Here is a 27,313-nt window from a genome sequence, read left to right as displayed (position 1 = left end):
TTTATGTCACCACTGCTATGTCTTCTGTGATTCTAATTGTGATCCACCATATTTGAATTTTTTTTTCCCTTGAGCTGGGGGTTTTGGAATTTAACTATGATATTCCAATACATTTTCCTCATAGTATCTCTTCCAGGTGGTGATTGGTAGATTTTTTCTATTTCTACTTTCCCCTCTTGTTCTCCCTCTTCAGGACAATTTAATTATTTATTGTATTATTATATCAAGATTCTTTTTTTTGATCATAGCTTTCAGGTAGTCTGATTATTCTTATGTTTTCTCGAGCTGTTCTCCAGATCACTTGTTTTTCTTATGAGATTTTTCACATTCTCTTCTATTTTTTTCATTTTTATATTTTGTTTTATTATTTCTTGGTCTCTTAGAACTTTGCTGGCTTTCTCTTTCCCAATTCTAATTTTCAAGGAGTTGCTTTCTTCCTCGAGATTCTGGATCTCCTTTTCCATTTGGTTGAGTTTCTTTTCATAATCTTATTTTTCTTGAATTGTTCTTTTTTTTTTTTAATTTTTCCTCAATTTCCTTCATTTGATTTTTAAAGTCTTTTTAAAAGTTCTGTGAATTCTTTTTGGACAGGTAACCATTTGACATTATTTTGGGGGGTAAGAGAGGCTTTTTTATATTTCTTTTTAATTTTCCCCACTTAATAGTATTTTATTTTTTCAAATTAAATGTGAAGATAGTTTTTAACATTCACTTTTATAAGATTTTGAATTCCAAATTTTTTTCTACCTCCCCCTCTCCAAGATGGCAAGCAATCTGATATAGACTATACATGTACAGTCTCATATTTAAACATTTCCACATTAGCCATGTTGTAAAATAACAGAACAAAAGTGAAAAGCCACAAGAAAGAAAAAAAAAAACAAAAAAGACAGAAAATAGTATGTTTTGATCTGCATTCAAACACTGTAGTTCTTTCTCTGGATGTGAATAGCATTTTCCATCAGAACTCTTTTGAAATTGTCTTAGATCGTTGTATTTCTGAGAAGAACTAAGTCTATCAAAGTTGATTATCACACAGTATTGCTGTGGCTATGTATGATGTTCTGGTTCTGTTCACTACATTCGGCATCAGTTCATGTAAGTCTTTCCAAATTTTTCTGAAATCCATCTGCTCATCATTTGTTATAATACAGTGGTATTCCATCCCCACTTGATGGGCATCCCCTCAAATTCCAATTCTTTACCACCACATAAAGAGCTGCTGTAAATATTTTTGTATAGGTGGGTCTTATGACCTCTTTGGGATACAGACGTAGAAGTGGTATTCCTGGGTCAAAGAGTATGCACAGTTTTATAGCCCTTTGAGCATTGAGCTCCAAATTGCTCTCCAGAATGGTTGCGTCAGTTCACAACTCCACCAACAATGCTTTCTTGTTCTAATTTTCCCACATCTTCAAGAGCAGAACAAAGGTCTGTACGCAACATTTTAAATCTGACCGAGGACTTTGATATAGTCAGTCCTGAGGGCCTGTGTCAAAATTTGCTTGTCCAGAGAAGTTCATCAGTGTTGTACGTCACTTTCACAGTGGCATGCTTGCCCAGGTTCTGGATGATGGATGATGCTCTCATGAAACAAACCTGTGGGCTTGCTCCCATGCTTTTTAGCATGATGTTTTCAGTCATGTCGAATGCCTTCAATGAGGATGAACGTGGCATCGAGGTTAGCTACTGCACTGATGGGAAACTCTTCAACTTGAAAAGGCTACAAGCCGAGACCAAAGTGGAGGGAGTGCTGGTGCCTGCTTTTGTGTCTGCAGGTGATTGTGCACTCAATGCAACTTCTGAAGCTGAGATGCAACAAAGTATGGCTCGTTTCTCGGCTGCTTGTGCTAATTTTGGCCTAACAACACCAAGAAAACATAGGTGCTCCGTCAGCCACCACCAGCTACAGCAAATGGAGAAGTTTTGAATGCTGTGGCTAAGTTCCCCTCCCTTAGCAGTATGCTTTCTAGGCATGTAGACATCGATAATGCGTATGAATTGCCAGAGCTAGCTCAGTGGGAAGCTCCAAAGGAAAGTATGGGAGAGAAGCGGTATTAGGCTGCTTACCAAACTGAAGGTCTACAGAGCTGCTGTGCTGACCTCATTGCTATTATGCCTGTGAAACTTGGACGGTCTACCAATGCCATGCCAGGAAACTGAATCGCTTCCGCTTGAATTGTTTTGGGAAGATTATGAAGATCACCCTGGCAGGATAAGATACGAGACATTGAGGTCCTTTCTCAAGCTCAACTACCAAGCATTGTTCGAATGCGAAACGTACTCTTGCCAAAAAGACTTATTTTATGGAGAACTCACACATGGTGGTCAGAAGTGATACAAGGATACTCTCAAGATCTCTCTTAAGAACTTTGGAATTGATTGTGTGACATGGGAGACACTGGCGTAGGACCGCCCAGCATGGCATATCCACATCAGAGAAGGTGCGCTATGAGCAAAGCAGAATTGAAGTGGCTCAAAAGAAATGCAAGATGCACCAATTTAGAGAATCCACCCCCAAATATTCACACGAACTATTTGTGCCCAACCTGCGGTATAGCTTTCCAAGCTCAGATTTGTCTGATCTAGTCTGATCAGCCACAGTCGGATGTGCTGTACCCTGACCCCAACATACTGATGTCATTTTGGTCTTCCTCCAGAACAACGGACAACAAAACCATCGTTTTCCTTTTTTGTCATTAGCCAATCTGATAGGGGTGAGGTGGTATCTCGGAGTTGTTTTTATTTGCATTTATCTAATAGTAATTTAGAGCATTTTTATATGACTATAGATAGCTTTAGCTTCTTCATCTGAAAACTGTCTGTTCGTAGCCTTTGACCATTTATCAATTGAGGAATGACTTGTATTATAAATTTGACTCAGTAGGAAAGGGGTTTTTTGCTTCAATATCCTCCTCTGGAGATGAACCCTAGTCTTCTCTATTCCCATAGTAACTTTCTATAGTTGGATTCTTTCTCCTTTGCCTGCTCACTCTTTTTTTAATTTGTAGCAGCTTATTATTGTAATCACCTCTGGTTCTGGGGTATGGGGGATGATGTCTCTGGCCTCAGATCCTTCTTCAGTTCTCCCCTCTGGCCTGGAACCAAAACCAAGAACTCTACCCTCCCGTGAGTGCCCATAGCCAGTAGCATTCCTGTCCCACAGCTTTTGCACTCACCAGGCCATATGCTGATTCCTTCTCACACAGGGCTGTGTTTCAGTAGCACAGCTGAGTCTGGCATTCCTTATCAGCAGAGGTTCCCTCAAGCTTCCCCTCACTCAAACTCCAGACTCTCCACACTGTCCAGGAGGTGAAAAGTCCTGTGGCTGAGGTTACCTCCTGTTTCAACAATCAGGCTAGCAGCTGCTATGGGGGTGTAAAACCAAGAACAACCAGCTCACAGAATGCTGCAAGCCCAAGTTCTTTTGATCTGCTTTACTAAGGAAAGCAATGTTAAGGGGTTAACAAGCTTACTTTAATCCGGCATACAAGTATCATCAGCTTAGTTCAGGGGAAAAAGCCAGCACCCTGAACTTCAAAGAAAATGCAAACAAATTACAAACATAAACAGACCTTGTCTGATTCAAATCCCAATGCATAGTTACCAGAGTTTAACAAAGTCCCAACATCTGGGTTTATGAGCTGGAGGGCTCTATAGCTACAGCTGCCTGGAGTCTCCACATAATCGTGCCACCAAGAGTGAGAGCCCTAAACAAAATAGCTCTGTCTTCTCTTTTTTATACAGTTTTAGACTTCATCAAATGTCATCTGAGCAACCAGATCTTAGGCTCCTTTGGTTGGCTCTGGTGTTAGCACCTCCCTTCATTGGCGCCACCTGGAGCCCCACCTAAGTTACCAATTCACCCCCACATAGTGCTTAGCACCTAATAGATAGGGGTTTGGGCCTGGGGCTTAGCACCTAGTAAGACTCAATCAAAGACACTAAATCAAAGGAAACAAAAGGCCAAACTCTTCAAGGATCCCCAATATACCTCCCAACCCAGCGTTCTAGGGCTTGCAGCTTGCTGTTTCAGCAGAACTAGCCTGGAGGTGTTTACACTTCACAGGGACCAAATCTCAGATGCCCTCTGGTTGTCCCTGGAGCACCACTGTTCTGCCCCAACTCTTATATATTTTTGCTGCTTTATGTTTGCTCTGAAGTGCTGTTTTGGTCTTGTTTGTGGGGGAAATCTGGAGAGCTTGGAATGGCTCTACCGTCTTCCCAGAATCCTCCCCCCAAAGTTAGTTTTGACTTAAGATGTGATAAAATGAAAATAAGTATTTCTGTGATTATTGGTATGAGTGTTCATTCTTTCTAAGCATTACATACTACTGTTTAGTGATTTTTTTATGTCTTTAAAAAAAGTTTTGCTGATGCCATAGTTTTGAAAGGTATCTTTCCATTTTCCAGGTTTTTTTTTTAAATGACCTTTTATGTTTAGTTTCATTCAATTTTTATTGTGGTATATCAAATAAGAAGCTGGTCTTAACCTACTTTCTGCAGGACTGCTCTTCGTTTTTCTTACCCTGTTATCAAATACTGGGTTCTCAGGTTCATTGGATCCTGAGTCTTCCTTGTCTAAGCATTTTGTAAGTACTGCTGCTCTAAGCCAAGCACTGTGCTGAATGCAGCAGATACAGAGACAAAAATAGTTTACATTCTATTGGGGGAAGCAGCCTGTCCATCCTTGAGGATAGACAGAATCAATGTAGGTCACATCATGTGGTTGGGGGAGTAGGGAAAGACTGAATGCCAAAAGTAGCATCAGGTTTGAGAGAAATGATGGATTCTGAAAGTTGGGAGTGAGGAGGGAATGTCTTCTGGCCTGGCCTAGATAGAGATGCACCATCCCATGTGAGGAGCAGCAGAAAGGCCCAGAGTGTAGGTGAAGGAGACTCAGGATTAATCTGCTGAGAAAGTCATTGGAAGCGAGGTGGTAAAAAGCATAAATGCAGATCTGCCATCCTGTTGTTAACCTAGTACCAGATAGTCTGGACAACTATGACTTTATAATATAGGCTGAGGTCTGGTAATGGAATGGCACCCTCCACAGCTCCCTTTTTTTCTTTGATTATGTGAGTTTTGAGTTGGGGAGGGTAGGGGATGGGCTACAGAAATAACTGGGGAAGAGAAAGCTTGGGGCGGGCGGTCCATAAGGGGCCAAGGCTGGAGCCTAAGAGATGGTTTCAGGCACCCAAAGGGCCCCCTTGTAGGAGAGGGATCAACCCTGTTTCATGTGGCTCCAGAGGGCAGATTTGAGAATGGTGGGTTGGCATTAAAGAGATGCAGATTGAGGCCAGACATAGAAAACACACAACCAATGGTGTCCAGAGCCTGCCTGTTGGGGGAGAATCTTGTCGAAAGGCACATTTTTACTCTGTGCTTCTTTTGCTTTCAGACGAGCCATCAAGCCCCAAGAGAAAACATTTCTTCCTGGCCCCTCGTTATTATGATGAAAACGTCAGTGGTGAAAGTCTTTTGACTATTTCTCGTGATCACTGCAACTTCTTGCTATTGGAGCAGATGGATAAAGACGACATGAGCCTCTTGGACAAAGGAGAGACATCCAAGCTGTCCTCAGGGAGCCCGCCGGCCTCTCTTGGGAGGGCTCCCCATCAGTCAAGTGAGCTCTCAGGCATAGTTGACTATGCTCTCCTGAGTGATACCTATTCCATCAATATCTCAGACTCAGATTCTAAATTGAAAGAACATTTTACATATCTAAGTTCAGAGGCAGATCTCGAAATGCAAAAAGAAGAGCTATTTTTTGATATATTGAAAGACCAAAACAAAGATTCTAGTGTTTTGGGAGATACCTGCAGAAATGTAGATGGTGATTACAAGGAGATTACTGGTAGTGATACTCAGAAGCACGATCTAGATGAAGATTCACAGCAGGACTACCACAGTGCTGAAGAGCAGGATTACTCTGGTTACCACTTAGATTTTGACCAGATAAAGACACTATGTACTCCTAATTCAGAAGTCGTCGAGTTGGGAAATTCAGATTATGAAATTAAATGTGCTAATGTTCTGGGAGAGAATCATGTGAAGAAGTTGGAAGGTGGTACCTTTTTCTCCTATGAATCAACTCACATTCGTACACAAGAAGAAGATATGGCCAAGGTGCCCGAGCTTCATGATTACCTATCTCTAACCAAGTGTCATGGTCAGAAGTACTGGAGGTGCCAAGAACAAGAGACTAGTTTCACAAACCAGAGTTTATTTGATGGCATTGTACAGATGAGCGGTGCTGCAGAAGAGCAGGACGCTGCCTGCACTCAGACTTCTCAGTTATTAAGCAGTCCAGAGAAACCTCAGAAGACACTAAAAGCTGGTGTTTATCCTGACAAAAGGAAGTCTCGGATGACTGAAGAGAAAGATGTCTGTGAGGAAAACATTCTGAGTATGGAACACCCTAGTAGTGCATTCCTGGAAAGAGCTTCAGGGGTATCACAGCAGCCCAGCAAATGTTTTCAGAGTTCTACAACTTTTATTTTTGATGAATCACATATTTCTGCCTATGATCAGTCATGTTATAAATTCATCCAGAGCACCACCAAGCCAGGTTTAGATTTTCCCATGACTATGCCAAAGGTTTCAGCCGAAGAGAGTCATTTGATAGAAGAGAATAGCCCTACAAAAGCCGACAGCAGTGGCATCATGAACAAAACACACCTTATCAATGTGGAATCCAAGTATCCTAAGCATTCGGTGGGTGCAGCCCGAGACCGTCTTGTTACAGTTAACCAGACAGTTGATGCCAGCTCCGATTTTAGGGCCTGTTTCACCACAAGCAGGGCAACGAGTGCAAGGTATTCGGTGGCCTCCAGGTCAAGCAATACAGAAATAACCATGATGAACAAAACGCGGCCCAACGAGTGGCCGGATGAGAAGCCAAGAAGCGTCGCCTGCAACACAGACTGGTCCTGTCTGCAGGAATGGGCAGAGGAAGAGGGTCGCTTACAAGGGACTTTTCCCAAAGGTCTGGAAATGTCTTTTCCAGTTGAGAATTCAAAAGCTAATGACAATTTATTAATTAAGGTAACATCAAACTTTTTTTTGTTTTTATCTCCTATAAAGCCTACCTGGATTCCTCCCCTCACTACTTCATGAAAATTTTGAATGATAGAATTGAATGAAAAAGCACTTAAGTGTCTACATTTATATACAAATAGGGAGTTCCTGGTAATCTGCTTGTGTGGCATTTTGATTTCCATTGTTGAAAGTTTCTAATTATTTATCAAAATGTTTTCAGGATTGCTTGGAATTGAAAAATAAATTTGATGTCAAAGACTTACAGAAAAACCCTGAGAGGTACGTCATATGATTTATATGATGCTTTTGCAATCAATTGTGAATGACAAGCATATGCAGAGTCAGAATTAGATTGTGTCTGTCTAGCTGACATCATTTTAATAGAATGAAATGGCCAAAGGAGCCTTAAGAAGTTATGTTTCCAGCCGTACTTTTTAGACATGTCCAAACAGCCCTGGACAGAAGCCTACATAGTGTCTTCCCAAAAATCAGATTTAAAATTTATGAGGCACCTAATATGTGCAAGGCAGTAGACATTTTTAATGTCTCTATGGTTGCTCTGCAGTCTCCCCTGAAGGCCCTGCCTTCTCTTCTATCACCTGGTCTGCCCCACTCCTTCCCTTGGCCAACCCCCCCCCCCCACTGCTTTTCCTTTAACTGCTCAGCTGCCATTCTATTTGGCCGTGCATGTGTGTAGATGCACATGTATGCATATCTGCATGCACACACAAAACATCTCACCATCTCTGGTACTTTTAAGCATAATGTCTCTGTCTTCCTTGAGGGCATTTATTTTTGTTATCTCATCTGAAAACGTGGTCACAACTTCTGATTCATTTGTTTTTACTTGCATCTGAGGTATATTGCATTTTAGCCCTTCCCTGTTCACTGGCATGGGCATCTATATGTTGTGTGTTTCTCTTAGACAGAAAATTGTTGGGTTCTCTGTCTAAACTATACTGTCACCATCTTCCATCTAATAGGTGAATTCAGCACCTTGATTTTTCAGGGTTGTAATTGTAATTTTTACAGTAACAGCAATCATCCTTTCATTACTTTGAAAAAATGCGTTCACATACAAATAGCCTAGATTCTGTCTCTGTCCTGATACATAGACAGAAGCTACCTCTTCTGCTTTCTCCAGCGCCAGCAAGTAAATGAGACACCCTTACTATAATAATGCCTTAGAAAAAGTGTGATTTATTAAGATGTTTTCTTTATTTTTATAAATACAAAATTATCTTTAAATCACAAGTTACTTTCTAGAATGTTGTGAGTGCAACTTCTTAATCACCTGTAGAAAAGGATTTAAGATGAAAATCTAGAAAACAACTTGCTCTTAATGTTAAGTGGATTCACTGAGTTTTAACTTGTTCCTACTTTGTTTTCAAGTCAATTGCAACCTTCTAAAGAAGCAGAGAAGAATTTTTCATCCCAGTGTTGTCAGAAAACATTGCAGAGAGCCATGAAGGCAGAGTTGCTGCTTTTAAAAGCCCATTATGAGATGTGTCATCAGCATTGTTGGAAAATTTACAGACTTGTAATGGAAGAAAAGGAAAGCTTTACCAGGCTTGTATTGATTGCTTTTTAAAATATTTTCTATCTGAAGCACTTTAGAAAAAAAATCATCTGTTTGCATATTACAAATTAATAGTCATGAATCTTAGTCTGATGTTTAAAAATGTTTTGTTATGCTTGGAAGGGATGGAGTACCATATGAATTGTGCAAGGCTGGGCACGGTGACTGGTCCCAGGGCAAGTAAGTGTGCCTTTAAATGCCTGCTCCTCTTGGGTGAGGGGAATGAAATCATCATTGCCAGCTCCCTCAAGGACTCCTGTTGGGAGCGGGTTGCCTCATCCTCCAGCTTCTCAAGTGGTGGCCCTAGAAAGGTCATAATGTTAGTCACTTCATCATTCTTATGAAAACCTTTTTTAATCCTAATAGAAATCAGCCTGTCCATTTGTGACATGTAAAAAGTTGGAGAGATGTAGTTTCTGGGTAATTAATAATTTTATTAATTATGCTAGTGGATAATTAGTAAAAAGGGGTCAATGGCACTCTCAAATGCCAAAGAACCCTTATGGAGCCCACTTAACACTTATATGCCCTTGGAAGAGTGGGTTTTCCTGAGGGTGGAAATCAACAAATAATGAGAGAACGAATATTATAATGACAGGTGGGATTATTCTAACGAGATGGGGGGTGGGGTGGTATGATCACTTAGTCTTGGACAAAGAAATGCATCTGTTCACACTACCCCTGCCTAGGGAAGCCTAGACAACAGGGGGGCCACCTCTGGTCCACCATACCTGGTGGACTAAAACACAGTGAATGGACTGGGTTTTACCAGACTGGAATCTCTTTACCTTTTGATCAGATCTAAATTTTCCCAGTGGGGTGCATCTGCCCAAGATTTCATCTCTTTTGTCAGTCCTGCCCTTCAAAGGCTGACTGAATAGCCTACAGGGAAGGAGGAAATAAAAGGGGGGAAACCTTAGTCCTAATTCAGTAATTGGCTATTGAAAGAGATAATTATTTCTCTCAGCAGTAATAATAAGCATGTGTGTATAAAGCCCAAGGTGTAAGAGGTATGTACTTAACTTAATTTTTACTGCTTAACAGGAATTTTGCAAGTGATTTTGCTAAAACAGAATTGGGATCTACATTACTGTCTGTTTTTGGAGATCTGAAATTTAAGTATTTGAGTATGAGAGAAAAAATAATAAAGGGAGTGCCACTGGATGAATTGCCTCCCCTGTCTGTGGAGTCCAAGTTGTCATCTTTCTTTTCCACTTTTATTCCTTCCAAGGTATGTGTTTGAGTAATGAGAGGTTTTTTTTTACATTTTCTGCAGAAAATATTCATGTTTTAATGGATTTCTCCTTCCCTCTCACTCTCTTGCTCTCTCTCCAGCTAATGAAAGAAGACTGTCATATGTAAGTTATGTTTTTTTCCTAATTCAGATAAGCATCAGCAAGCTCTGACAATAAACATTATACTTGTTTTTCCCTGTGTGTGCTCTACATCTGGGTCTTACTCAGAAATGTTATCTTTATTCTGATGTGTCCTCTTTGTGCACTAGAGTGATCTGGGTGCCTTTCATTCCAGCCTTTCAGGACCAAACTCAGCCCTCATCAATGTTCCTGGTGCAAATAACGCTGACCCCAGTGCTACCAACCTGAAAAGGACCCTTTCTCAGGTGAGGTTGGGGAAGGAATTCAAGTCCCTCCCCAGTGGGAATTTGTGGTTCTTTATGTGATGCACAGTGTCACCAAGTACAGTCCTTCCTGCCTTGGCCATATGACAGACCCCGATGCAGTCAAGCAGCTACTTCTTTGTGGCCCGAGCAAGTCCCTTCTCCCTTCAGGCCTCAGTTTCTTCGGGTGTAAAGTAAGAAATAAATCCTAGGTTGTTTCCCCAACTCAAACACATCCCGGTGATACCTGTCTGGCCCTGAGGTGAGAATTCATTATTATTTTTTTTTAAGTTATACGCGTGTAGTCATGGAAAACATATTCATAATAGTCATGTTGGGAAAGAAAACATAGACAAAAAACCTCAAGAAAAATAAAGTTTTAAAAAAGTCTGCTTCAATCTGTATTCGGATACTATCAGTTCTTTCTCGGGATGGATAGCATTTTTTTTGTGATAAGTCCTGAGTTTTCTTGGATCACTGCATTGCTGAGAATAGCTAAGTCATTCACAGCTGAGAATCTTAGGATATTTGCTGTTTGTTGTACACAGTACATTTCATTTTGCTTCAGCTCATGCAAGTCTTTCCAGGTTTTTCTGAGAGCATCCTGCGCATCATTTTTTATAGGACAGCAGTATTCCATCATTATCACATCCCACAGCTTGTTCAGCCCTTCCCTATTTGACAGGCATCCCCTCAACTTCTGATTTTTTACCCCCAGAAAAGAGCTGCTATAAACATTTTTGTATCTATCAGTGCTTTTCCTTTTTGGTTTTTATCTCTTGGGATACAGATACAGACCTGGTGGTGATATTGCTAGGTCAAAGGGTACGCCTGGTTTTATAGCGCTTTGGCCACAGTCCTAATTGCTCTACAGAATGGTTGAATTTCAGTTCACAGTTCCATCGACAATGCATTAAAGTGTCCTATTTCCTATGTTCTCTCCAATATTTGTCATTTACCTTTTCTGCCCTTGTTAGCCAATCTAATAGGTAAGAGGTAAAGTACCTTGGAATTGTTTTAATTTGCAGTTCTCTTATCAATAGTGAGTTAGAGTACTTTTCCATGTGGCTCTAGATCGCTTTGGTTACTTCATCTGAAAACTGATCACATCTTTTGATCATTTATCAATTGGGGAATGGCTCTCATTTTTATAAATTTGACTCAGTTCTCTATGTTTGAGAAGTGAGGCCTTTATTAGAGAAACTTGCCTCAAAATTTTCCCACAGTTACTATTGCTAAGTGTATTTCCCTCCATTCAATTCCCCCCCCATTCTATTCTCTCTCTCCTTTCACCCTGTCCCTCCTCAAAAGTATTTTGCTTAGGACTACCCCTAGCCCAGTCAGCCCTCCCTTCTGTCACCACCACCCCCTCCCTTCTCTTATCTCCTTCCCCTCCTACTTTCCTGTAGGGTAAGATAGATTTCTATACTCAGTTGAATTTGTTATTCCCTGTTTGAGCCGAATCTGATGAAAGTAAGGTTCATTCACTCCCCCTCACCTCCCCCTTTTTTCCCCTCCACTGTAAAAGCTTTTTCTTGCCTCTTTTATGTGAGATAATTTATCCCACCTTACCTCTCCCTTTCTCTGTCTCCCAATATATTCCTCTCTCACCCCTTAATTTTTTTTAAGTATCATCCCTTCATAATTAACTCACACCTGTGCCCTCTGTCTGTCTATGATCATTCTACCTGCCCTAGTAATGAGAAGGGTCTTATGAGTTACAAATACCATCTTCTCATGTAGGGATGGAAACAGTTTAAACTTAGTTGAGTCTCTTACAACTTCCCTTTCCTGTTTCCCTTTTTATGCTTCTCTTGAGTCTTGTATTTGAAAGTCATACTTTGTATTCAGCTCTGGTCTTTTTATCAGTAATGCTTGAAAGTCATATGTTGCACTGAATGTCCCTTTTTTCCCCTGAAGGATTATACTCAGTTTTGCCGGATAGGTGATTCTTATAATTCTAGCTCCTTTGCCCTCTGGAATATCATATTCCAAGCCTTCCACTCCTTTAACATAGAAGCAGCTAAATCTTGTGTTATCCTGGCTGTGGCTCCACAATACTTGAATTGTTTCTTTCTGAATGCTTGCAATATTTTCTCCTTGACCTGGGAGCTCTGGAATTTGGCTAGTTTTCATTTTGGGATCTCTTTCAGGAGGTGATTGGTGGATTATTTCAATTTCAATTTAGCCTTCTGGTTCTAGATTATCAGGGCAATTTTCCTTGATAATTTTATGAAAGATGATGTCTAGGCTCTGTTTTTGATCATGGCTTTCAGTTAGTCCAATAAATTTTCTATTATCTCTCCTGGATCTATTTTACAGGTCTATTTCCAATGAGATATTTCACATTGTCTCATTTTTTCATTCTTTTGGTTTTGTTTTATTGTTTCTTGATTTCTCATAAAGTGATTAACTTCCATTTGCTCCATTCTAATTTTTAAGGAATTATTTTCTTCAGTGAGCTTTTGTACCTCCTTTTCCGTTTGGCCAATTCTGCTTTTTAAGGCATTCTTCTCATCATTGGCTTTCTGGACCTGTTTTGTTTTTTTTACCATTTGGTCTGGCCTGTTTTTTAAGGTGTTATTTTCTTCAGTATTTTTTGTGTCTCATTTACTGAACTGTTGACTCCTTTTTCATGATTTTTTTGCCTCACTCTCATTTCTCTTCCCAATTTTTCCTCTACCTCTCTTAACTTGATTTTCATAATCCTTTTTGAGTTCTTCAGTGGCCTGCAACCAGTTCATATTTTTCTTGGAAGCTTTGGATGTAGGAGCTTTGACTTCGTTTTCTTCTGAGTGTGTCTTTTGATCTTCCTTGTCACCATAGTAACTGTTTTTTTTTTCTGTCGTTTGTTCATTTTCCCTGCCTGTTACTTGACTTTTTAACTCTCTGTTAAGATAGGGCTCTGCTTCCAGGGCGGAGGGCGCATTGTCCCAAGCTTCAGGGATTTTGTGCAACTGTTTTCAGAGATACTTATAGGAACCTTCCAAGATGGTATGATCTGAGCTGGCCCTTGCTATGGTCTATGAGCGACCACAAGCACTCTTTTGTGGCTGAAGGCTCTGGTGTGCTAGCACTCCTCCTCACCCTGGGACTGTGACCCAGTTCCAGGTATGGGCAAAGCAGCAGAGACCTGCCCCCGGTGCCAGCACGTAGGCCCCTGTAATCTCCTTCTGACCTGTTGTTCAACCGCTTTGCAGCGTGTGGGCTGAAAGCACCAGCAGCAGCTGCCACCAAGGCTGATTCAGCCACTCCCAAGGTCTGCTCTTGTTTTGGGGGGCCAGGGCTGTGTTGGCGTGGCATGGCGTGTGCTGGACTGGGTTCCACTCTCACCCAGGTATGACAGACCTTTCCTGCCAACCTTCCAGGTTGTCTTGGGCTTTAGAATTTGTTTAGAGGAATTGTAAAGGGTATTGGGAGGAGAGCACAGGCAAGTCCCTCGTGCATTGATTGTAATCGTGCACTTTTGCAGGATGGTTCACAATCCACAATACTGGTTTCCCCTAACAGCTCTCTGAGGTGGGTAGAATGGGATTCTAGACATGGAAAGATGACTCCCACCCCCACCCCAGGCCTCCAGCTCCTGCATTGGGTCTTTGCCTTTCAATCTCTTGCTTTAGTTTAAGGTGTTGGGGGAACCAAATATCAGACATCTCAGGTCACCCAATGCTGGACCCTTCAGGTACTACTGAGGGGACTTCTAAACCACATGGTTTTAGATGTACAATTAGAAGGACGCAGGGAATCGAGGAAGGCTTCCCCGTGGGGTTGGGGGTGAGCCCTGCTCTCAGCCGTGGAGAAGAGTCTAAGAAGAGGAGGGTGAGGAGGGAGTATTCTTGCCCCAGGTGGACTGGGGGGGAAGGTCTGCCCAGGCAGCATTGAGGAAATAGCATCCTGTTTTACCTAGCACATGGGAGGGGCTTCACAGGAAACCCAGAGGTCTCAGAGACCACCAGCCTGTGCCTTTGGAAACTTGTTCTGATCATCGTCTGGAGACAAAGAGAACCTTGTCAGGGAGACCCTTTACAGAGGGGGCTATTGGCTTTAGTCTGAGTGGGAGGCAGAGGTCTGGTGGGAGACATAGAAAGGAGACCCGGCCTGCCTGATGGAGATAGTATGGAAGGGGCTTCTCTGAGATGTGGCTCCTGCCTGCGTGTAGGGGCAGGGGAAGGATGGACCCTCGCCAGAAGCTGGGAGGTCCGAGGGATCAAGAAAAGGACTTCCATGTTGGCCGTGTTGTGTTTGAGGTTTTGGTAGGACTGGCATATCAGGAATATAAGCAGCTCTTTGGGCAGGAAGGCCCCTCCAGGGCAGGACCAGAGGCAGGTCCTTGCTCTGAGGGAGAGCCTTGTGCTTCTCGCCACCCCACCCCACCCCCACCTTGGTTCCCTCTGCTAAGGCACGGAATTGAAAACATTCATGCAAAGAAAACATTCCAGGCCTCCTTCGTGCAGGACCCTGTGCCAGGCACTAGGGAAAATACAAAGTTCAGATGCAGCTGTACCTGCCTGCATGAAGGCTACAGTCGGTCTGGTTTGGGACCAAGGTAGCCCCAATTGCTGTAACACGCTCACACTCGAGGAGTGCACTTGACTAGAATTTCGGAAGACAATGTTGTACAGTTGGGGGTGGGAAGGAAAGGGCTGATCTTGGCGGGGTGCGCTCTTGAAAGGGAGCCGCTGCTTTGGAAGCTCTAGCTGCCCAGCACTGGCCCATTGGGGGATGAGTGACCCATGAGGGGGATGCCCAGGTGGTATCTGCTTTTTGGCCCATGAGGAGGGGAGTGGGGGAGGTCAGGGGCCTTGACTGGATCCATCTGCAGCTGGGAGCTAACGAGCTGCTGGTAAATGTCTGTCACAGATTGGTAACTTGGGGGGGTGGCACTTAATTTGTGTATGTTTTAATCAAAATGGCCCCTAGTGAATCACATTACCCAATTCCTCCTTAGACTGCTCATGCATATGAGAATTGTCATCCCAAACAAGACATAGCCCCTAAGAATGAAAGCAGGAAGACCCGGGATCTGAATGTCGGCATCAGAAACCTGAAACTCGATGATGAAGGTCTGTGTGATTACCAGGGGATGAGGGGTGGGGGTGGGGTCACTGTTCTAATTCACCCCCCTTGTCTGTACTGGCAACTGGTGGTGCTCGGCCTGGGCCAGCTGGGCCTGAGACCATCCCTAGCTCTGTGACCCTGGGCCAGTCCCCTGACCTCTCTTTGCATTAGTTTCTTCAACTGTCCCATAAGAACAATGATAGCCCCGTCCCCGACCAGGGCTGTTGCGAGGGTCTGGCGAGAGACTTTTGTGAAGCACCTAGCCCATGATAGGCACTTAGTAGGTGCTTGTTGCCTTCCCTCCCCCAAATACGTCTGCGCTTCTGTTCTGTTCCTCCCTCTCCCCAGGCAAGTTCTCATCATTACTCAGCAGTTTTCAGCTGCAGAATGAGCCATCCTACCTTTCTGTCATTTTCTTAAATGTGACTTATAGGACGTGTTAGAAACAATTTTGGGGGCACACAGCAATTCATGAACTTGTGAAGAAGAACACGCCTGGCTCTTGGGATTTGAGAAGAGGTGTTTTTAGAGCCAAACTGAGATTAGCTTCCCTATACTGCCTGTGCCCAGCAGAACAGCCACACGGATGGCCGCAGCCTAGGAGGGGTCACTGGGTACTTTTGATTTTCTAGACTACACAAAATGTCAGGAAATCAGTGAAGCCTGGTTTGATGCTGAAGAAAACCTTATGGGAATTGACTGCTCAGAAATCCCAAAAAGTCAGACAGAGCAAGACAAGAAGAGCCCTGAATTCATCCCGGGTGAGTCTTCCTGGCTTCTTGATCAAGAAACTGGACTGTGGCTTTTATTAGGCTGGGGGCAGAGGGGCTCAAAGAAGGACATTTGCATGTGGATATTCATCCCTGGGCTTCCCACCAGGTCCCCTCAGACAGCAGGGCCACCCCCAGGTGATAAGTTTATAATTCCTCCCTCTTGCTGGGTCCTGGCCCTGCCCCCTCCTTACCCACTAGGGAAAGAGGCAGCTGCTCAATGTCCATATTTGCCCATGAGGCCTCGCTAAAGCCTCCTTGTGCGGGTCTCCACCATCTCTTGGACCAGCTACAGATTTTGATCCTTTGAGGTTGGTGGATTCTGAAGCAGGCTGCTACAGCAGACACCTAGTGTCCTCCTTCTAAGAGTGTTGAGGATGTGTATGCTGATCAGTGCAGCCAGCGGCCTGCCTGGCGTGTTACCGGGTAAAGCTAAGCTTTCTTGAGTGGTCCTGAGCCATGTGCTGGGGCTCCAGGATCCTCCTTGGCCCCAAGTGGGACCTTCCTTTGTATAGAGGACATTCTCCATGACACAGGTCAGGAGATTAGGCCACCCGTGGCTCCTGCCCTTGATGACTGGAAAGGGCTTTGGTTACCATTATCTAGTGAGGTGGCCTTTAGCGAGGACCCTTCAGGCCCTTTGCATGAACAGAGGGCTTAATGTCAAGGCTGAGGTTTACTCTATCTTTGCTCACATGCATTTTTTAAAAATATATTTTATTTTTTTTCCTCATTCACATGTGTTTCAACAACCTGGCTAGCAGCTGTTGTGGGGGTGAAAGACCAACACAAGCCCAACAACAAGCACGCTACCAACACACTTCAAAAGCCCAGGTTCTTTTGATCTGCTTTAGTAAGGAAAGCAGTGTTAAGGGGTTAACAAGCTTATTTTAATCCAGCATACAAATATCACTCAATTAGTTCAGGGGAAAAAGCCAGCACCCTGAACTTCAGAGCAAAATACAAACAAATTACAAACATCAACAGACAGACCTTGTCTGATTCAAATCCCAATTCATAGTTACCAGAATTTAACAAAGTCCCAATATCCGGGTTTAGGAGCTAGAGGGCTCTTAGCTACAGCTGCCTGGAGTCTCCACACCACCAAGAGTGAGAGCCTGGCACAAATAGCTCTGTCATCTCTTCTTGTACCGTTTCAGACGTCATCAAACGTCATCTGAATGACCAGAACTGAGGCTCCTGCGATTGACTCTTGAGTTAGCACCTCCCCTTAGTACCCTGGGAGCTTCACGTACACATAGGTTTAGCACCTAATAGGGGTTTGGGCCTGGGGCTTAGCACCTAGTAAGACTCAATGAAATACACTAAATTACTCAAAGGAAACAAAAGCCAAACTCTTCAAGGGCACTTGGTTGCACTGAGTGCTAAGAGCGCATTTTGCTTACCAACACAACATGTTAGATCGGTTTTAAACTTTTTAAAAAATGGTTTGAGTTCCAAATTCTATTCCTCCTTCCCTTCTTCCCTCCCTGAGATGGTGAGCAATCCGATACAGGTTATGCATGTGCACTCGTGTAAAATATTTCCATATTAGTCATTTTGTACAAGAAGGCTCAAAGAAAAGAACAAGGATGGAAGAAAGAAAGTGAAGAATAGCCCACTTCAGTCTGTATTCAGACAGTATCAGTTCTTTCTCTGGAGGTGGGGGCATGCTTCATCATTAGTCCTTCGAGATTGTGGCTTCTGTGCCTTTCTGAATAAAACAGGAGCAGAAGTAGCAGGCCTGGGCTGGGAGTCAGGGTTTGTATGCAGGGTGCACCCACAAAACCCCCGAGAAGGAGAGAAAATGTCTCTGGAAAATGTTTCACAAAATCAGCCACAATGCAGGACCACGTAGCTGATGTGAACATGTGGTCAGTCTCTGGCCTGCAGGCAGCGGCCATGTCTACTGACCTTTGCTGCTCTGGCCAAGGCCTTGGGTTCACGTTAACTCCCCAGCAGGGCTTGGGCTGGGCAGCCCATCTCCCGGCACCTCTAAGACAAGGGCCCATTGAGGTCACTGGCAACCTGTACTTTTGGGCATGAAATGTTAAGATTTGTAAACTTTGTAAACTTCAGAAAGCTTGTCAGACTTAAATAATTGTCTTGGTTTTTCCTCACACAGAGAAGAAGATTGGGGAACCTTCCCGGAAGGAACCAAACAAAAGCTATCTCATTCACGTCGGTAGCTTGTGTCCTTCAGTGTCCGAGGTAGGGAGACCCCGGGCTGCCTCTGGAGATTGTCACCCCGAGTCCTTTGGGAGTTGCTGCGCTTGGGTTTGTTAGAAAGGGGCTGGGGGCTTTAATAAACTGTCCTGTGTCCTTTTCCTTTTAGACTGACCTGATGTCTCATTTCCAGAAGTATCAAGTTTCTGAAGTTTCCATTTGCACTTCTTCTCATAACTACAGGTAAACATGTGTTCAGTATGAAGTCTTCCATTGACACGGAATCATTTTTCTTTGTAATGTTGAAATTAAGTTTAGTCAGACTAGAATCAGCTCTTGTGTCCTTCAGTACAGCCTTGCGGCCTTGATCCCCAAATTGGGTAGGTGACCCTGGGTAGGGTGAAGCTAATAAGGGACCATGTGCCCAGAAGGGCAGCCATCAGAACAACTCATGAAGCTGTCGACTGTGGTGTGATGGACCTGGTATGCAGCCACCATGTACCCCCAGGGATCAAAGGGGCCAAGGGAGAGACGAGGTCCCTTTAGGAAGATCTAAGCAGGGGGACCTCACTCCCTGTGAGCAGAGTTTCACAGCCAAGGTGGTACCTGAGCTGGTCCTAGCAGGCAGAGGGCAATGGGAAGTGCCTTCTGGAAGCTGCCAGCGTGGGCGGGCAAAGGTGGCATTGAAGGAGCAACTCTCTGGAATGTGAAATGCATAGAAGGGATGAGGGGGAAATGGAGTCCCATTACAGAAGGCCTTCCAGGCAGTTGTGGCCCAGCCGGTTAGAAATCTTTAGATGCCTTCGCCACGTGTATTTAATTAATTGAGATCCTAGACCATAGATTGAGAGCTGCAAGGCCTCTCAGCGACGATCTGGTCTCCCTCTTCTGGAGGTAGACAGAGGGGCAGTGGCTTTCCCAAGGTGGCCCAAGAAACAGGGAACAGAACCTGGAGTAATCACCTTCAGGCTGTTATAGTTACTAGCTGGTGTGAATTCATCTGGGTGAGGCCTGGCAGGAGTTTGAACTTTGTAACCATAATGAGCTAATTAGGCAAGGATTGTGTTTACCATCTCAGGCCAGATGTGTCTATGCACTGGATGGCGGATGCCCCACCAACAGTATGATCAGGAGAACACTGAGGCTCTAAGGCAGGGATGTCTCCCCTTTTTTTTGTCCTGGACCCCTGAGGAAGCCTACAGATGCCTTCTGAGAATCATGTTCTTTAAGCGTAAAATACAAAGAGTGACAAAGGAAGCAGATTCTTTTCCAATAGAAGGTATCAGAGTATTAAACCAAGCTCGTGGAGAGCAGGTGAAGGTTGCTGGCTACTTCTAAAAGGTGGCAGCAGCTCCCAAAAGTGGTTTTCCAGCTGATTAGCAGAACAGTCCGGACTTGAACCTTGACCAGAGTCCACTGCAAGTCCCCCTGGATGCCCTCAGGCCTCGCTTCAGGCTGTTGAAGAGCCTGCACTAACAGCCACCCATCTCAGCCCCCCAACCCCCCACCTGTTTGGGGTCTGAGCCCCAAATGCATTCCCTCTCCTTTGAAGGCCCATGTGCCTTGTCTCTCCTGAGTGGAGGCTGGTTCGTAGCTACAGACAGATGTCCGGTAGGAGGTGGCACAGCCCTGCCTCTCTATGGCTCCGCATTCCATGGGCCCTGCACCTACTTCGTGGGTCTATTTTAATTTCCCTGCCCCACTTTGTTTTCCTTTTCACTCCCTTCCTGCCTCCCTCCCCTCTGACTGTGGTTTCCTTGGGGCCTGGATCTCAAAGCATTGCAGCCTCTTCACACACTGGGTACTTCACAGTTCCCCAGCCCAGGTCTCTGCCCAGCTGACTTTTGGGTGGTCAGAACTGGGATTGGAGTAGACGCCCCTGAGTTTCCTCTCATCTCTGATTCAGGACCCTGTGATTCTGTGTAAAATGCTGTCTTCTGCCCATTGTTAAGCCTGTGCTAACAGCTGTGGTGAGCTGGTCAGGGTCAGGGGCTCCTCTGCCCTGTCAGGGTTTGGCTCACAGTGAGCCTTGATACCCTCTTCTTTTCAAAATCACTGGGTGGACTCACAGGCTCTCAGTTGCGTCTGCAAGCTCTAACTGTTGGGCACGTAAGTGGGCAAGTAGAGGTGAACAGTGTCAGGCAGCCAGGGCAGCGCCCTCCCAAGCACAGAGTTCATGAGAATAGAGCTTTAACTTGTAACCAATTCTTAGTCAGTACACAAATGTTCCAAAATTGTTCATTTTAAACAAGTCTTTATAATTCATTAAGCTGACGAGTTGATTTATGTTTAAAATGAAATATAATTTACCCTTCACACACACACACACACACACACACACACACACCCACCCCTTATTTTTGTCTTTAAGACATCCTGTCCCTCTTGTGTTTCAGGTACGCATCTCTCGTTTTTAAAAAAGCTAACAAGGCGAGGATGGCTGTGGAAGAAATGAATGGGAAAGAAATCAATGGGAAGTCTGTCAATGTGCGTCTGGTCAAGACCCCTGTAGAAAATGCCCCACCCCCATCCTTCAGGAACGAAAGCCAGCTCACCCTCGGTGGTCTAGAGGAGACGACGATGGACGGTAAAGGGTCCAGCTCGTCCCCGGCACCTGCTAAGTTACCAGCTCACGTGCTGAGGCCTCCTGGGCCCGAGCAAGAAAACACTTATCTTTCAGTCGACCAGAAGGTGAGTGCTCCGTGGTGGCTGTTCTCCGGGGTGAGGCCCAGGCTGTTTAGTGTCACCCGGAGACCTCCTCAGGTTCAAAGATGATGCTGAAAAAGGGGTGATGGCAGAAAGGCAGCAGAGTCCTCCTGGATTATCAGAGTAACCACCGGCAAGTCTCTCGGCAGAAGCATCCCCTCCAGGACCAGGATGTGTGCAGCCAGAATGCCCGCAGGGCCTTGTATCCATCCCTTTCCAATGCTCCTCCGGATCTTTGTCACCAAAGTGTTGGTGCCCTTGGACGACTCATTGTCCTGGTCCTGCTCCATCGCTCTGCATCACCCTGATGCATCTTCTTGAGTTCCTGTATTTCTTAAGGCAACATCATATCCCATTGCCCTTGTCTGCCATAATTTGTTCAGCCCTTCCCCACTGATAGGCGCCCTTCCCACCCCTGTGATGAGGAGTTTTGTATATGAGGTGCTCGAGTGGGTGCACAGCTCACTGACTCTGGGGGCTTAGCTCCAAAACACTTTCTAGAAGGGCCTGACCCATTTTCAGCGCCCCGCCCCCAGAAGTGCACCAAGGCTCCCATCTTCCCCTGCCTCTTAAACACTTGCCATCAACCATTTCTATCGTCTTCACAGCATCTGATGGAGTTTTTCATTTGCTTTTCACTCGTGTGTTGGTGACTTGCAACATCTTTTCGCAGAGTTATTAGTAACTTGGACTAAAACTGTCTGGTTGTATCCTTTTATATATTGGGTGATATCCCTTGTTCTTCTGTATTGGAAGCAGTTAGCTCAGCTAGCTTGATCACCAGGCTGCTGCTCCAAGCCATGTATCCATGCAGAGCCCATCAGGGGAGATGGTGGGAGATGCTGGTCTGAACCGAGTTTCTGCCAGACTCCTTTCCAGTTTGTCCAGCAGTCCGTAGCATCACCATCCCAGTCTTGGGGCTTATTGAACAAGAGGCTGCTGTGTCTAATCTCTCTTCTTCTTAACCAAAGGGTTGGGGTGAGGGCAGCTGCCCAGAACAGTCTGAGGTCTGGGGCTGCCAGGCCCTTCCTGCCCACGTTTCCTCGCCCCACTCGAGGCTTTTGGCCTCTGCTTCCTCCACGTGAATTTCTCCCTGAGGTCGCCTGTTGGTAGTTTGGTGCGGTTCCGGATACTTGGGGCATCACTTTTATCCTTTGGGTGTATCCCACACTAGTCATTCATCTCCAGGCATTTGGATCTCTCTGGTTCAGTCACTCATGCATTAGGGCTGTGCTCGTGGCCTGGAGTTCCTCTGTGGCTCTCGAACCCTCACGAACGTTTTCACATATCCTGTAGTGATTTTAATGACATTTCTCTTCACCGTTTCTCTTGGGTTCCGTGGGTAGGTTCAGAAAAGCTGCCGCTTTGTGTGACCTGGTTTTCTGTCCTGCTGCTTTCTTGAACTTCTTAATTATGTCGTTTAATTGTTACTTACTTTCTGAGGCTCTCCAAGTAGACCATCCGGAGCCGTGAGTGATTTTACTGCCCATTCCTTCCGTTGCTTTGCCTTGCCTTCTTGCTGTAGCAGCGGTGCCCTTGGACCAGCCTTGGCTGGAGAAGCTTCTGGTTTGTCTGCGCCATCGAATGTTAGCTCTTGGTTGTGGATGGGGCAGCGTTTAGCCTGGTACAGAAAGGTCCGTTGATTGCTGCTTTTTTGATCAAAGTGGGTGTGGCAGTTAAAAGCTTTCCTGCATTTGTCAATGTGATTATGTAGAGTGGGCTCGATGATACAGTCAGTAGGGCACTGGAGCTGGAGTCGGCAAGGCCTGGGTTCATCCAGCCTCAGACACTGTTGTGCACGAGAACAAACCCCAACATCTGACGCGGTTTTAGACAGAAATGTCTCGGGTCATTTGGTCGTGAGAAGGAGCGGATGGAGGGGCAGCCCCCCTCCCCAGGCTTCGGGAGCTCGTGTTCTGCAGAGTCTGATACAGGCTTACGGGGTCTGCTGATTGGAGAGTGTGCCTGGCTTCCCTGGGGCGTCTCCCGTGGTAAAGGATAATGGGCAAGGCTTCCTGGTGGTGTGACCCTGGGTGAGTCATTTCACCTCTCTCCGCCACGGTCTCCTCCCAGAGTCGTCGTGAGCACCCCACGAGATTGTGCTTGTAAAGAGCTTTGCAGACCTTACGACGTGCCAGCAGTTATTAGGATGGGGTTTTCATTTTTTCATTACTACAGTTTTAAATTTATTTCAAGATGAGTTTTTTCTTGCACCCTGTAATTTTTGTTTACAAAAATGTTTCCTTTTTCTTTGAACATTTCATCTAGAGTGGCAGAAAAGGATTTAAGCAGAATAAGCCTGTTAAATTACTGCCTGAGACCCCTCTTCCATACATACCTCCCAACACTTTGAACCTGGGGAGCTTCACCAGACTTCTGAAGAAGCTCGAAGGTCTGCACCCTGATGTCAGCAGGTAACCCGAGCACCTTCAGGGCAGGGAGATTGGAGGACTGGCGGGTTCGGAATGTCTCCATTTTGTTTCTCTCATTGTCCCCACCTAGAGACACCATCATCGATGCCCTCCAAGAGGTCAGGACAAATAACAAAGGTTTTCTGAGTGGCTTATCCCTGACCACCATAGTGGAGATGACCACCTCTGTCCTGAGAAACTCTGCCTTCAAAAAGGAAGAGAAGAAGCCCCGAGAGGTGAGCAGCTCATGTCTTGACACTTGGACGTGTTAGGTTTATAAAGGCCGTGGCCTGTATGGCAGGAGGCCAGGGTGTGTGCCATGTGCAAAAGTCTTGGTGTCATGGGATTTAGAATCTCAAGAGCTGGTCCAGCAGGTCTGTGAAAACATGCTCTAAAACCCCATTGATTAGAGAAATGCACATCAACTCAGAGGTACCACCTCACATCTGTCCGATGGGCTAATATGACAGAAAGGGAAAATGACAAATGTTGGAGGGGATGTGGGGAAATTAGAACACTGATGCATTGTTGGTGGAGTTGTGAACTAATGGGCTATTTGGAACTATGCCCAAAGCTCCATAAAAGTGTACAGCTTTGATCTAGCAATGCCACAACTAGGTCTGTATCCCAAAGAGATCACTAAAGAGGTAAGAAAGGGCCTATAGCAGCTCTTTTTGTGATGGCAAAGACTTGGAAATCATGGGGGATGTCCGTCCATTGGGGAATGGCTGAACGAGTTGTGGCAGCGAATGTGATGGCGTACGATTGTGCTCTGAGGAGTGAAAAGAGGGTGGTTAAGCCATGACAAGACTTAGGAACAGATGGAGAGTGAAGCGAGCAGAACCAGGAGAACACTGTGCACGGTGACAGCCACAGGGTGCAAGGACCTGCTTGGATAGACTAGCCCTTCTCAGCCATTCAGTGCAGTAACTAAAAGACGCCTTTGTCAAGGAGCTGCCCGCTGAGACAGCTGAGGGCCAGAAAGAGGAAGGGCTTTGCCCGGAGTCTCATGGGCGGTAAAGAGCAGAGGCCGCGATCGCCCTGAAGTCAGGTCCTTGACACGTATCACCTGGATAAGATTCTGGCTTTTTAAATTAGTTGATAAAATGCTTTTTGTGTTCCAAGGAAATATCCAGTTGGAATTTATTAGACTCCTCCGTTTCTTCATAGGAGGTGAGCTCTCCCGGCAGGATGTCCGATATCTTTTCAGTTCTTGAGACTTCTGGGTGTGTGGTGGAGGAGCCTCAAGCCAGTCCAGCCCCCGCCCCTCAAAAACAGAATGAGGCCAGCATTGGGACAAAGAGAAGGGGTGGGGGCGGGGCAAGACCCACAGGTCTGTGGGGAGGGCCTGGACTGTGTTCTCTGCCCCCCCTGGGTGTGGGGCAGCCATCCTGCCCTTTGGGAGCATCTGGGAAGCCTGAGTTGGGCTGTTCCCTTCTTGGTCTTAGCAAGAGAATTCGGAGGAAATGCGCAGTTCTGGTTCTCAGCCTCTTCAGTTGCCCTGAGTGCCATGGGAGGCCCTTGGGAGAGGCCCAGCCTCCTGCTTTGTAATCTCCTGAGGGCGGCTGGGGCCTTACTGCCCTGACCCACTGCCCGGCCAGGGGAAGTTAAGTCACTTGACCCTTCTCTCAGGGTGTGCTTCTTGTGCCAGGCAGTCAGCACCAGAGGCTCCCTGCATGCTGGAGTGCCCGGGAGTCCAGGCCCGGCCATCAGGGACTTGCCTAAAGTGTAGGTGATTGACTTGAGTCATTTAGAGGTGGCACAAAGCTGGGGAACCCTGGATGACAGAGTCAGGATTTGACTGGGGAGGGATTGAGCATTTAGAGATCACCTACTGTGTGCCACACACTGTGCTAAGCACCATACAAATGTTACCTCATGGCATCTTCACAGCGTCTCTGCGAAGGAGCTACTTCGATGATTCCCATTTTGCCAGTGAAGAAAGAGGCAGACAGCGTGCCTTGCCCAGCTTGCACAGCCAGTCAGTATCTGGGGCAGCATTTGAACTCAGACCTTCTAACACCAAACCAGGTGCTCTGTGCACTGTGGTGTGCCCTAGACTGGTTGGCATGCTGGGCTCTGTGAAATTGGTTGAACTGTAATATGACTTTACATTTGGGTCAAAGAAAATGAATTGGACAAGCCAAAAAGGGAGGTATGGTGGTTTGCGAAAAAGATCTAGGGGTTTGAGTGGGCCACAAGCTCAGTGGGGGAGGGGAGCCAGGAGCTTGGGTGTTAGGCTGTATGGCCTCAAGGGTGTAGCCACCACCTAGCACAGGGAAGTAGGGAAGGGCAGCAGTTGTACACTCTGTTCCGCTGGCAAGGGGCCCGCGGCTCAAGCAGTGGCGCACATCCTGCTGGGCATTTCTGCTGTGACTTAGTCTAGCCACCAGGCTCTTTCCTGCCTTCTCACTAACCAGAGTCATAGCCCAGGGAATGAACTGGCCTTGGGAGTGGCCTAGAGTGTCACCACCCAGATGTGCGGTGTGACCCCCCCCCCCCGCCCCATCCCAGATGTGGAGTTTCCCCTGAATTGACCCTTCCCTCTCCTCCTCCAGACCAGCCAAGGCAGTCAGCCCTTGGCCTGATGGGCTCCGGAGCCTGCCCTGGACACAGTGGCAGCAGGAACCTTTCCTTCTCTCTAACCGTTGTTTTCTTCCTTCTTGTCCCTTAGACTTTCCCCAGCACCTTATTGAAGCCTCCTCCGCCAGGAAAGTCCTCAGAAGAAAGTTGTAGAAGATAAACCCGTCATGGAAGCCCATCCAAGAGGTGGAGCTCCTCGAGACTCCGCCCAGAGCCCCTTTCTGCTGGGTCGGGGTCCCAAGAGGGCCAGGCAGGGGCAGCTTCATTCCTGTACACTTGGATTCAGCACGTGTCCATTGAGCAGCTGGTCGCTTTGCCCTTGTGGCCCATTCCCCATTTTGGATGGAAAAGCCACTGGACTGATCCCAGCAAGAACCCCGAATGTCCAGTAGCTCAAGCACCCTGGTTACGGGCCATGGGTCAGGCAGCGTTGACACTCTGGCCGCTCATTTGTTTTCACCTTGCGCCCCTCCTGACGCTCAGCAAGCCGTTGTTCTCATGGGCTTGGTTTGGCGGGACCTAGTGCAGCAAGGTGTGTTTGTTGCCTTGGCTGGGGCCTTGGGGGTGCTGTTGAAAGGTCACCTAAGAGGGTTAAGTTTAGTTTTCAAGTGGCATTGGCTGCATTAAAATTACACCTTGGTCATCCGTATTTGGTGAATTGTGGTCCCTTCTGAGGACGCTGTAGTCTATTAAAACTTAGTCTCCCAAGCTTTGAAGGAAATTCTGAAAATCCTCCTGTTTGCCAATGTGGGCATCTGCCAGCTGTCACAGCCACGTCACCTAGGCTAATGGCTTTAGGCTGCTCTTCAGAATTTAAGAGCTGGCCAGGTGTGACCGCCGTGTTTGACCTCTCTGCTCCATGAGCAGTGGTGAGGAAGAGGTCGGGGCTGCTGCTGTTTGAAGATGCTTGGTCTTGGCCAGACAGACACTGATCCTTCTCACCCTTTTCTTCTTTCTGGCACAAAGCAGCCATTTTGTCCTGGCCCTGATTGATGATAACCAGAGTATCAGAATTAAGCTGAAGAATTGACCCTCCCAGCAGCACCAGGAAGAGCAGGTTAACCCATTTATTCCTGAGGGTTTTGTCATTAAGTATTTCTGAATTCCCATTCAGACTCAATGAGACCAAAACACTGTGTTTGATTGGAAGGCGGGAACGGTGAAAGCTGTGCAGTGAGAGAGAAAGGCTGCCTCCTGCTGGGACCTCCTGATGTTGGGCCGGGAGGGTGTCCTGACCTGGCTGTCCAAGAAGAGGAGGGCACCAGGGAGGCCAGAAAACCGACAGGTTCCAAAGTCAAATTCCACCAGCTTGTTCCTTGGAGGGTCTGGGGAAGAGTAGGAAGGGAGAGCCAGGGGTCTAGAGTGTAGACCTGGGGTTTCA

General features: G+C 45.9%; 1 protein-coding gene across 1 annotated transcript in view; it reads left to right on the top strand.

The window, feature by feature from the left end:
- The window catches only part of RBM44 (RNA binding motif protein 44), a 30,927-nt gene extending 4,824 nt beyond the window's left edge, over positions 1-26,103 (top strand). The window contains exons 2-15 of the mRNA XM_036766752.1: positions 5,402-7,047; positions 7,262-7,320; positions 8,434-8,610; positions 9,665-9,851; positions 9,956-9,978; positions 10,151-10,241; positions 15,187-15,301; positions 15,929-16,057; positions 18,192-18,277; positions 18,402-18,475; positions 20,629-20,923; positions 23,207-23,352; positions 23,441-23,585; positions 26,024-26,103. Of these exons, the coding sequence (XP_036622647.1) occupies positions 5,402-7,047; positions 7,262-7,320; positions 8,434-8,610; positions 9,665-9,851; positions 9,956-9,978; positions 10,151-10,241; positions 15,187-15,301; positions 15,929-16,057; positions 18,192-18,277; positions 18,402-18,475; positions 20,629-20,923; positions 23,207-23,352; positions 23,441-23,585; positions 26,024-26,092 (3,242 nt within the window). The 3' untranslated portion in view covers positions 26,093-26,103. The remainder of the gene's footprint in view (positions 1-5,401; positions 7,048-7,261; positions 7,321-8,433; positions 8,611-9,664; positions 9,852-9,955; positions 9,979-10,150; positions 10,242-15,186; positions 15,302-15,928; positions 16,058-18,191; positions 18,278-18,401; positions 18,476-20,628; positions 20,924-23,206; positions 23,353-23,440; positions 23,586-26,023) is intronic.
- The last annotated feature ends 1,210 nt before the right edge of the window (positions 26,104-27,313 follow it).

Source organism: Trichosurus vulpecula, chromosome 7 (assembly GCF_011100635.1).
Source record: "Trichosurus vulpecula isolate mTriVul1 chromosome 7, mTriVul1.pri, whole genome shotgun sequence".
Lineage (NCBI taxonomy): Eukaryota > Metazoa > Chordata > Mammalia > Diprotodontia > Phalangeridae > Trichosurus > Trichosurus vulpecula.
Note: the sequence above shows the minus strand (reverse complement) of the source record. Positions and strands in the feature narration are given on the sequence as shown.